The 12739-nt window shown below is 39.9% G+C and overlaps 1 protein-coding gene across 1 annotated transcript; it reads left to right on the top strand.

Moving 5' to 3' along the window:
* Nucleotides 1-70: 70 nt before the first annotated feature.
* Nucleotides 71-12110, top strand: LOC133130599 (palmitoyltransferase ZDHHC2-like). Its single transcript, XM_061245275.1, has 13 exons — nucleotides 71-364; nucleotides 4631-4657; nucleotides 5193-5287; nucleotides 6258-6378; nucleotides 6829-6898; nucleotides 7143-7175; nucleotides 7516-7636; nucleotides 8488-8620; nucleotides 8915-9041; nucleotides 9324-9416; nucleotides 9884-9975; nucleotides 10624-10692; nucleotides 11002-12110. The coding sequence occupies exons 1-12, from the start codon at nucleotides 238-240 to the stop codon at nucleotides 10662-10664; spliced, it is 1080 nt and encodes a 359-aa protein (XP_061101259.1). The 5' UTR covers nucleotides 71-237; the 3' UTR covers nucleotides 10665-10692; nucleotides 11002-12110.
* The last annotated feature ends 629 nt before the right edge of the window (nucleotides 12111-12739 follow it).

Below are 12739 nucleotides of genomic sequence, written 5' to 3'. Positions count from 1 at the left end.
GCGCGTCTTAAGAAGAGCCCGAGGAAGTGCGATCAGCATCTTGCGCAGACGTCATAAGAACTTGGCGAAATAGGGCGGTCGCGCGCTCTCGTGCACGACCAAAGTGCTGTGGAAGGCTGTGTTGTGCAGGGACGAACTCGGTACTGAACGCAGCTGACCACTTTACTATGTTAGCGAAAGAAAAGGAGCAATGGAAAACTTCTGACGTACCTCAATTTTATGATTTGTAAATAGAATATGGCGCCGTCGGGCTCTGGCGGTTTGAGACGGAGCTGTCAAAGAGTTTTGCGTTGGATCCCAGTGATCTTTATCACCATCATTGTGGCTTGGTCCTACTACGCCTATGCCATCCAGCTCTGCATAGGTAAGGGGAAATGCCGTTTAATCAGCCTTGCGCTTCTGGATCAGCTTATCAATGTGCAGCGCGAGCTCCCCATCAGCAGCATCCTTTTGTTTTCTCCTTGCCCGCAATGTAGTTTAAAATGCTCCCTGTGTACCCCTGCGAAATATCAATAGCGTGTGCCCGAGATGTGCGACAAAGTTGATGTGCATTTAAGCAGTGCAGCAGCTACGGCAGTTGTGCTTACAGTATGAAACACCGCAGATCGATACGCTAGCCGCTAGCGCCCGAAGGAGTAATAAACAGAACTGATGAGTCACGGCAACATTACTTTTATAGCATACGAGTTACAAAGCTGCAACAAAACAGATGAATAACGCTTATTGGGCCTGTATAATATAATATTTGAAATGCTTCAGAAACCTGCTACCTGAGTAGACTGCTGCAGAACACCGTATTGTGCACCCCAGCTGTTTCCAGGAGGTTTAAGTGAAATAAACCACAGATTAGTTTGAATAAACAATGTTTAATAGATGCACTAAGAAAATGTCATTTTAATTCATTTAAATATGAGTGTCATTATTCTGAGTGTTATTGTCGTTTTTGTTTGGACAAAAAGACCTGGTTATTTTAATATACCATTTTGCAGTTCAGTATCAGTCTCTTGGCTCCCACATTATCTGAATTTTACTATTTCGGTCATGGCATTAAAGATTTCATTAAATAGGCGACCATTGGCCTAAGGCTTCTGTGGTTCCCCTTTAAAATGCGTCTCTGTACAACCAAAGTTTCAGCAAGGCTTCATAGATGAATATAGAAGGGAACATTTTACTGAAGGAAGATAAAGTGTGGAACAATGACCAGTCTGTTAATAACACAGACACAATTCTTATTTCGTAAAAAAGTACTTCCAACGTGCAAAGAGTGGAACAGCTATGTTATTGTTATAACAAACTTTATCGTCAGCTAGGGCTAAAAATGTCTGTCATCACAAAGCGAGATCTCTCCTGTTCATCTTTATGATTTAGCTGCAGGTGTGGTATGTGTATTGTTATATAAAGCAGGTATATTTACAACTTAGTTACAAACTAATGTAATGTTATTAAAAGCATGTATTAACTGACCTGGTATATTCTGGGACTGCCTGCAACTTGCAAGGTGTATAATAGGTACAAGATAGGTGCTCTACCTACTATACATACCTCACCTGCAATTAAGTAATAATGAACAGATCCTGACAACACTGTCCAAGGTAATAGATGTTGTAATGTGTGGTTATTTGTGTTACTGTCACCTTCCTGTCAGCTTTGACTAGTCTGGCTCGCGGAACTGCTGCTCTTTGGATGTTTTTTTGTTTTCTGCACCATTCTCAGCCAACTCTAGAGACTATTGTGCAGTAAAATCCCAGTTTCTGAGCTATGCAAACATCTCTGTCTGGCATCAACAATCATTCACGGTCAAAGTCGCTTTGATCACATTTCTTCCCTATTCTGACTATTGATTTGGTCTGAAAAACAGCTTAACCTCTTGACTGCGTCTGCATGCTTTTATGCATTACTTGCTGTCACATGATTGGCTGATTAAATATTTGCATTTACAGGCTGGTGTACAGGTCTACCTAATAAAGTCCTCAGTGAGTGTATATGTCAATGTAAAATGTATTATTATTATTATTATTATTATTATTGATGTTGAATTTTAAAGTTCATATGGACATTAACCTTTTCCTTTCCCTTGTGCTTGCAGTGTTGTCCCCTCATATCAAATCAATTTTATTTATCATAGTGCTCTTTACAGAGAACTGTTACAAAGATGCTTTACAAAGTAACAGATGGAACATGTAGTCGAAGCATGGCTCTTATCATCAGCGCTGGTTCTTGTCTCCCACTGGCCTTATGAAATGGGTAATGAGTGCTATGTCCAGTGGGCTGTGTGTGTTCACTGAGTGTCGCCAATGGAGAAAAGGGCCGGTAGGCAATTTCTTTTTATATGTAGGATTCATTGTTTATCCAATGGAAGAACCTCTAAAATTGTTTGCCGTCCCCTAAAGCTTAGCACTCCATGCTGTATAAGAGGACAGTGAGATTTATGAGGCCGACAGTGCCTCAACTAGGGTATTTCACCTCAGGGTGTTTCACCTCACAGAAATATAAGCTGTTGAAGGATGGAAAGCCTAAAAAAATATTGGAACCTTTTAAAATGACAATGCTATGGCCGACTTCATAAAAATACCAATGTTTTATAAATAAAAAGTAGCTTTGGCAGGCAAAATGTCTACATGCTATGTCTTCAGTGATTATTTAATATAATCGCAGGACTGAGTTTGTTCGTAATTTACATTCGTATCAGTGCAGTGTTATTTTGTCATATATAACAGCTTAGTCCATTATGGAACTGAATTCTGTCTTTAAAGAAAACATGAAATCATAAGATTCACTTCAGGTGAAGTCCTAGAAGGAGCTGAGGTGTCTGTGTTTATCCCATTGAAAACATGGTCGAGAAACCCCGCCCTCTTTGGCTCTTTCACTCCCTCCTCCCTCCATCTCCCTGCTCCACACTGAGAAGCAAAGAGAGGGGGGGCGATCAATAAATCCAGAGCCGGCATGTTATCCCATCTGGGTGTGGCGTGTCTCTTGTCCTCCACAACGGAGTCATTCTGTGGTTTATAAAGATGGACGTCAGCTCGTAATGTACGCTGAACGTGAGGTGATTTATTTCTCCCACAGTGTACCTATATTACCTAGTGCGCTGTTTCCCGCTCCCTCCTTCCCATTTCCCGTGTCCATTCTCTAAATGAGCCTACTCGCATTTGAAATAAGGCATATTATTGAATTACGTGGAAGGTATAATAAAAAGCTGATGATTAAAATAATTGTGTGATGTAAGCATGTGATTATGATTTATGAGGTGAGGGTGTGCTATTGTTGGGTGGGCTGTTGTTTTCGTAATTTTGTTGTCTGCCTTTTCATTTCATTAATATAGATAATTCTCCTGGAGGACATGAGAATGTGTTCGATATCAGTGTGTGGTTCTTATCTATCAGTGTATGATTTCTTATCAGTTTGTGGTTTGTATAAGGTGATGATTTCACTCTATATACTCTATAATTTCAGCAGAAAGAGACATTCTATACAGTTTAATCAAAGAGAATTGGCAATGGTTGTCCTGATCTTATATGTTTTTACTTTTATTGTATGTTCTTCAGGGCCAACTCAAATTCAAGCCCCCAATTATCCATACCTCTATTACTATTCTTTTCACATTTTGTAACAAATTGTTATGACAAAACATTATGACAATATCTTTAGTAGATTAAGGAAATACTCTGAATCTTAAGCCTGATCTGAAATTGAACATGGGTGCAAGGGACCATGGTAGAATAATCTTTAGGGAAACCACTTGAAGCAACAACAAAAAGTGCAGTTGAGATTTGTTTTGTCCAGACTGTGAACATGAGACCCATTATTGTGTTGACTCATGCTGTGCTGTGGTAAGCATTCTATCTCTCAGCAGCACGCCAGCCTTCCTGGAAGTTCAGGCTGAGTGTAGGTGTCACATTTTACCCAGAAAGACACAAGGGGACAGTGAATCCCTGCTGCGTGGGGGTATTCTCTCCTTGACACAGTTGTGGAGGAAATATACACCAAATTGTGAAAAAAGAAAGGAGCACTGTGATAAGGCACTCTTTGTTACATGCAGTATGGAGGGAATTCACAATACGTCAGAATGGTGCTTTCTCTCCATGCTGCATGTACAGTGATATAGAGTGCCTTACCACAGTGGTCCTTTCCTCAACAGCTATGTGTATTTATTTGTCCTCTATACAGTCTAAATCACCCTCCTGTATTCAGGCAGGAGTGAATATTTAAATGCAGAATCATTTGGACTGCACATCCCTTATATATCTTATGATTGCCTTGTTTGCTCATGCTTTAGCGTTCAGTGACTAGAGTTAATCTCATTGTCTCGCTGGGTTGATGATAACCCCCAAGCAATCTCAGCTTGACCCACTTATGCTGTCAGAACCACCTGACCCGCTGTTCCACAGTAATCTTTTCATTGAAAGAACCAGCCTGCTGGTTAGATTTAAGTTCAATGTTTTTTATAACACTGCTTAAAAAAACTAGCCTAATTTTATCTAAATTGAGCATTGACAATGAAATATTATCATAATGAATGATTGTATGATGCATTCTGGTTGGCCTGTTAAGGCCTACGGTTGTCTACAGTGCCCTAGCAATCTAATGTCCTGTCAGAAATCAGATATAATTATTGTTTTGTTTTTTTCAGAGTCCATAGAAGACATAGGAGAAAAAAGTAAGTACAGTAATTGAAATTCAGCGTTTTTTGGTCCAAATAAATGTAGCCAAAATAATGATAGTATTGTTGTGAATCCATGTACAATACAAAGCCCCTACTAAACCCCCTCCCACATAGTTTATTTGAAATCTGATGTACATTACATTAATAATAAGATATACTACTCACATATAGTACATGTACAGAGAGATGCAAGCTCACGCAAGTACTCCTATGGGACCAAGGTCGTAATAATCATCATCTCTGTACTAAATCATAGTTTTTGTTTTAAATGTTTCAGTGATTATTCGGTTGTATGTAAAATTGTGGGCACCCCTGGTCAAAAAGCCTTACATTACAACTGAAGAAATGTGTCATGTTTAACTTTGTACCATTTAGAGGTCAGGTTCGGTTCTGTTCACTATGATATTAATTGCAAAAGGCTGTTACGGCTGTATGACAATAAAGGCATCAGAGGTAGCCAGTGTCTTGTGATGACTGTAAAAGCCTGGGGAAGTTCATGTCTCACTGTGGGGTGGTTTTTGTGTTGCAGTCATAACCCTTCTGGCATATCATGTGATCTTCATCCTGTTCACATGGGCCTACTGGAAAACCATCTTCACTGGCCCCATGACCCCCTCGAAAGAGGTCAGAGCTCACAATGTTCTATCCAGATCAACAGTAGCAGAAGTAATCTTTACACTTTTTATTAAATCTGGATATGATTACAGATGCATTTGTGTGCGTAATGGCAGCTTACTGCTACATTGTGCATCATCAGCAGCGATGCATGGATCTCAATCGTTCAGTTTAAGTGCCTTGCACAGTGTTTACTATTCATTTCAGTGACTGAAATGTGTGCTTAAAAACATACAAATAAGTGACAGTAGAAATTCGAACTGATGCTTCTGCTTACATTGGTGCGTAGATTGAATGTCCCCTCCCTCCACATTTGAACCCTGACCCTCAAAGTACTATATATACACAATCAGTGGGCACTTTATTAGGTTTTCTTTAGTCTTATTAAGTCTTCTGCTGCTGTAACCAGCAGAGATGCACTTCTGCATACCGTTGTAATGTGTGGTTATTTGTGTTACTGTCACCTTCCTGTCAGCTTAGACCAGTCTGGCCCTTCTCCTCTGACCTCTCTCATTAACAATGTGTTTCTGCCTGCAGAACTGCTGCTCATTCCACAGTCAAAGTGAATTAGATCACATTTCTGACATTTGGTCTGAAAAACTGCTGAACGACATCTGCATGCTTTTAGGCACTTATTTGCTGCCACATGATTGGCTGGTTAAATATTTGCATTAACAAGCTGGTGTACAGGTCTACCCAATAAAGTGTTCACTGAGTGTACATGTGCTTATACTCCTATTAAACTGTACTCACTGTGTAGCAACAAAAGAATTACAAATCAGTCTGGACAAGGAGTTAGAGGAAAACGCATGGGGCATCTTGCACAGAGCTACCAAAGCTGCGTGTCCTCTCTGTGCTGTCTGCTCACTCCAGCGAGACGAAGTCACGTGTGAACTTACCCTCTCTGCTGCCAATGACAATGACAGGCGTGTTTTGGGTGAACTCTGTATCTGAATCCCCTCCCCTCTCTGTCCCTCAGTTTCACCTGTCCTACTCTGACAGAGAGCAGCTGGAGAGGGAGGGCAGGGGAGAGGCCCACCACGAAGTCCTGAAGAGACTTGTCAAAGACCTGCCCATCTACACCCGCACCATGTCTGGAGGTGCTAACTGCCTACCCGTGTCTGATTTAGACTGGGGCCCATTTATACACATCACATTTACACTGGGGTCTACGTATGCACTTCTAATTTAGACTGGGGCCCATTTACACACCTCTGATTTATACTGATGTCTCCATACACACCTCTGATTTAGGCTGGGGTCCACTGACACAACACTGATTTGCAATATGGTGCAGCAATATATTTAATTAGTGGATAGGATAGCCCTTACTAAGGACCTAGCAAAGGTGGAACATTTTCAGTTATTATAACTTTAGTGTTTGAATGTGCCTTACCCTGAGAAATGTACTGTCAGCTGTGAAGTACATGAGCTACAGTTGGGGCAAAGGAGTGAGAGGTAATAGTGAACTTCCTGGTGAGGTATGATAATGTTTCTGATTGGCTGGCTGTTGCCCTTCTTTAACCATGGCAACACTGCTTTCCTTGCAGGTGTTCGTTATTGTCAACGCTGCCAGCTGCTTAAACCAGATCGTTCTCATCACTGCTCTGTGTGTGATAAGTATGAGGGCTATTCATCATTACCAGCTTTAACACGCCCTTTATATCTGACATTATACTATTATTTTATTCATTATTAAAGTGCTTGCCATTACAACCATCCGGAAATAAGAATTGATTGAATTACATATCAATATTTATTAGTTATAAGTTGTTAAATAAATGTCAACTTGAAGAAACAGTCATTCTTACATTTATATACCTGTTACTATATATTATTCTTCCATATCCCTTATGCTTTACAGATGTGTCTTAAAAATGGACCACCACTGTCCTTGGTATGTACATCACTCTCCCATCATTATAAACTATGGCATTGGTCTTCCTCTCAGAACACACATTTTCAACATATGTATTTGGCACATGCTGGATGATACTGGGTTTTCATTGAATTTGGGTTTAGTAGCAGCAGGCACATACAATTCTACGAAAATAAAATTACATATACTTAATAAATTACATTATTATATGCAGTTGTGATGGAAGTTATGGGATCTTGAATGAACCCTATTGACTGTTAGGACAGCACATTACCGTGCGTGTCTCATGTAGTTGGTGTAAGTGTGAGCATTGTGCCCTAGACTGGGTCCTGATGGTGTGATGTCTCTCTTTCTTCAGGGTGAACAACTGTGTGGGCTTTTCCAACTACAAGTTCTTCCTGCTATTTCTGGCATATTCTCTGCTCTACTGCATCTTCATCACCGCCACAGATGTGCGCTACTTCATCCTCTACTGGACGGTCAGTTTGCTTTCTGCCGCAGTACTTCAGTGATTAAACTGGGCTACTCCAGCCATGCTAATTTATTCAGCTGAATGTGAGAAAGGATACTGCTCATTTTAAATAGCCTTTATGTGATTGTTTTGGCCAAGGCATTTTTAAAAGCCTTTGGATTACATTGATAACCTTGTTTGGTTTTTTCATTTCGTCTCAAGGTTGGGGGTAGCGTCCACCAGCATCTCATGAAATACTTGGTAGGACAATAAGCCAATCAGTGCCATTGGTGCAGTGACCATTGATTGGCTAGAAATGTTTTTATACTAGCTCATATAAAGTACAGCTAACCACTTCTGAACTGCACAGTGTACCTTGCCTATCAAAACTTACATGTTCTCTGTATCAAATTCTATCAGCACATGCAACACCTAGTGTGCTTAATAGATAAGTATTGTAAATAGTGCTAGAAAATAAAGGCTGTTGTAGCAAGTAGCGCTGAATAGATGTAAAATGCTACTTTGTATGGCATTGTTTTAGCTCTTTATATAAAGCTAATGTGCGTGTGTAAACTCTGTCAGAGTACTTGTAATTTACTCTTTGGGCTACTTTATTTTAGGACTCCCATAACATTTTATGAAGCCCTCATCTGTAAGCAGGCCTTTCTATGGTCTTTATTATAATTAAGATCTCTTCTATTTCAAAGTGTCAGTAAGAGGTTTTAGAAGTGTCATCAGGACAGGCGTCGAGTGACCAATGTGTTTCTCACAGTGCATGTGTAGTATGTGCACATCCAATGCGCTTTTCTGTGTGTGTGTGTGTGTGTGTGTGCGCGCATGTGTGTATGTATCCGTGTGTGTCTCTTTCCCTGTTTTTAGGAAGGGTTGCCTGACACCCAGGCCAAGTTCCACATCATGTTTCTGTTCTTCGCTGCCTCCATGTTTTCTGTGAGTCTCTTCTCTCTGTTTGGATACCACTGCTGGCTGGTGTGCAAGAACAGGTCCACACTGGGTAATGCATTAGTTTACACTCGCCATACTTTTTTTTAAAGTCACTCCATTGCTTTCATTTGTAAGTAGTGATTGTTATATCACCATTAGAAAGTTCAGTTAACAACATTGAAATCACGTATTTGTTATCTCACACCTTCATGGGTGTTAACTGTGTTAATTAGCTTTTATATTGTGTTTTAGTTACTTCTCTGTATCTAAATATCTAGACCAGGTCACCTGTTTTGGCACTGCTCTTGAACAAACTCATAATATTCCACCTTTAGCATTTGCCTTGCGTTCGTTGCGTTTTCAGAAGCCTTTCGAGCCCCGGCGTTCCGTAATGGAACCGACAAGAATGGCTTCAGTCTGGGGTTCAGCAAAAACTTCCGCCAAGTCTTCGGAGATGAGAAGAAGTACTGGCTGCTGCCTGTTTTCTCCAGGTGAGATGTTCAGTATCGAAGTGTGGGAAGCTGTAGTTACTGTGTACAGTTTCATGCTCAGTTAACTGCTAATGGAAATGAGAATATTGGATCCCTTGGATTCCCCAATAACAATGGAATTTAGGATACATGGCCCTATATTCTGTGGTAATTCTATTTTTGTTGCCTACAGTTTACTACAACGATAATACATGTACTGTACTGAGTGTTACATTTACTGAACGTTTACATGCGGTATTTTCATATGGGATAAGACTGTTGAAGGCTCTTCCTCCTCCATAGTCTGGGGGATGGCTGCTCCTTCCCAACGTGTCTGGTGAACCAGGACCCCGAGCAACCATCTGCATCTTCCAGACACAACCCCCCAGTCAAGAGGTCAGACTGCAGTTTCAGTAATTAACCAAGTCTTTAAGGAGCTTACTCTCACATAGAACGTGCCATTGACCATTCTCCCATTTAGCCCAGACGTACAGTATTACATTTTCAAATTCTTCTGTATATCATCCATTTCTGATGAATGGTAAAAACCTAAAAAACAAAAATAAACTATAATATATTATGAGATTTTAAAAATGACTATGAGTATAAGTGCAGACTATCAGCACTAATTTGAGGGTATCCACATCCATATTGGGTGATTGGTGTAAAGTTTCAGCCTGATCTAAATACATAGCCTCTTGGCTGCTCAGCTGTTTCTTGGCCGTGTGTCTACGTATATCTATTCTGAATAAAGCACTGGAATTACTTCTTTAATGAATTACTCAAAGTGAAGGAGAAGGCCCTATGGGGGTTAGATTGAACACGTGCCCCAGGATGTTGATGAGTGCGTCTCTGATCCTCAGCTCTGGAGAAAGCCAGCACTTCCCGGCCCGGCCGCTGAGGGACTCCCAGACACGTCTGCTCAGTGAGGGGGTGGGCCAGAATGACCAGCGGGGTGAGTGCAACAATCTCAATAATGCATTCCTCAGAGAAATCCTCACAGGAATCCACAGAGGAATCCACAGACGAACCCTATCTAGTTCAAGGGTTCTTTGTCAGGCAAAATTATTAAATCTGAGAGCTGTCACTTTTCACACCTACCATAAACATTTCCCCTATGAAGACAAGCCAAATAACCCTTTTTCAGCACCCATACAGTATTCTTTAAGAGCATGTGGCACATGTGGTCTAGAGGTACTGTAATGTTGGAAGGCATCGTTCCCTGTTGGAAAGAAATAGCTTAGCATTGATGAGCTTAAGGTGATTACTTAGTACTAATAATAACAAGTGACATCAACCTCACTTGACTTGACTACATGACTGTTGAATACTATGAAATTGGATGAGTGCATATGTTTTTCATAATATGGTTGATTGCTTTGTCTGTTTTTTAATCTGTATTTGTTTTTCCTCTCACATAACCACTGTTGCTTCTCTCTATACTCAGGGCACCATTTGGCTTTCCCTGAATAAATAAAGCCCATGCCATTTCTGTGCCATCAGAACCCTTCAACATTAGATCACAGTGGCATTTCCATTTTTTGTTTACTACCTGTACTCTTCCACCTAATTTGAATGGTTTTCCAACTGTTTTGTATTTCAGGTACAAGTAATCCTGCTGTCACCATAGAAAATGAGACTTAGAGAAAATGTACTTGGATCTGGAAGAAAGGTCTGCTCCCAGTTCTGTTGTTTGTTCTTTTCACAGGTCAATTCAGAAATGCAGGATTGTGTTGCACTTAGTCAAAGGTCTGATGAATCAGCCATTTTGTGTAAAAGATGATGTACCCATGTGTTTGCAGTAAGGTTTAGTTGTATGTGCGGAAATATCACTGTAATAGGTATTGAAATACTGTAACTGTGTCATGTACCAACTTCTAAGGGGACATCCAAGTGCTGTCACTGAGTTTACATGGCTTTATTCCTTTATTGCTTTATTTTACTTTATTCTCAGTTTCATTCACCTGTCTGTTTTTAACAGGCCTAATCTGCTCTGACAAGCAGCAAGAAAAGTCTGATTCAGTAAGTGCCATGCGGTTTACCCATAATACATAACATGGCACCGCCGTCCCCTGATTGGCCCTTTCCCTGGGCTCATGAGTCACCTCAGAATATCAGGTGTGTGCTTCAGTGGAAGGAGCTTGAGGTTTGTAGCCACACTTCTCCCTGCAAACAAAACCAACCAGGGCTGAGACCTGAGCTGTCGGGAGACTGACAATAGAAAAACAACAGAGCTGGACTCTGTAGGAAAGCTCGATATGTGAACACTGCGGAAGCCACGAAAATCTTCAAGATGGAAGTCCTTTTTTAAAAATACATTACATTATGGAAGTGTATCTCTGGGATTTGCAGAAAGAACACGCAGTTTTTACATTTTTTAATTAAAAACTTTTTTCGTATTTTAAATTTACAGATATTAAAAAAGTATTTGGCGGGATGTTGGATCTTGGTGGATATTACTTGTTTTTTACAAGGTACATACTAAATATCCTCACATAGTAGGTCTCACTCTGATAAATGACACTGTTATTCTACATTAATGTTTCTCTTACTGTGGCTGAAATACATTTAATACATCAGGATTGTACCTACTAGTATATTCTACATTTGCATTTGGGTATATTACAGACAAACATATAAAGATTGCAAACACAATGTATATCGTTTATTTGGACCAGCATTTAAAAGGCAACACTAAAGTGGTTGCATTTGATGTTTATATTAATTATGCTTTTAGTTACATACAATTGGGTAATACATTTGTATATAAAAATATATATATATTTAAAGTGTAAAATGCAGCAAGGCTCTGCATATCATCCCTAATTATGAAGATAAAAACTGAATGAAAAGGTAATGACACAATGGGCCCTCTTATTTATTTGCTTTATCAGGCACCTATATCCCAAAATCCAGCTGTGTGTGTGTGTGCGTGTGTGTGATGGCTCTGCTAGCAAATCGTTTTATAATTTACTCTTCGATTACTAAGTACTATTTTCTATGTTGTATTTAATCTCCTGAACGCAATGTGAATCCAATGTTAACGTGTATGTATTGACAAGGCAAATAAAGTTTGACATTTAAAAGGTATTTGTTTTTTATATGCATTTTTTACATTTACAGCATATGTGCCCATCTGCACACAAACAGTTTTTGCAACTGCTTGAAAGAAACAGAAAATATGTGTCTTGTTGATAAATAAAGGAATATCTATCTTTAAAAAAAAAAACACACTGCAGCATGGCTCCATCTAGTGGGCCGTTGAAAGAATGTTCATTTAATCAATCTTTCACGAAATTCACGAAGAATTCACAAATGTTATACGCATACATAATTTTATCGGAGAAGCACCTACACTTACAGTCTTTAATTATGTAGATTTATTACATTCTGCCAGCCTTTAGCGAGATAGATGTTTGTTGTTTTTAACCCAGTTTTATCCCAGGTCTTATTTACTGATACAACAGTCTCATACCTGCAGTCTATATACAATACATAACAAGCAAGTAATCCTACCAATATTGAGTAAATTAAGTAATTTAGCAGAGCCCATCAGGCCTTCTATGGCTGCGGATATTGCGATTGTATACGGTGTGACAGGGATTGGCACAGTGTACGTTTTTATACGGTTCTGTGTGGGGCAGAAATTAGCACCAGAGCAGAGTTGGTGGAGCACCCTCGGCCCCCGGCACGCCCACCAAATTGCAACAAACATGTCA

Source organism: Conger conger, chromosome 6, assembly GCF_963514075.1.
Source record: "Conger conger chromosome 6, fConCon1.1, whole genome shotgun sequence".
NCBI classification, from domain to species: domain Eukaryota; kingdom Metazoa; phylum Chordata; class Actinopteri; order Anguilliformes; family Congridae; genus Conger; species Conger conger.
Note: the sequence above shows the minus strand (reverse complement) of the source record. Positions and strands in the feature narration are given on the sequence as shown.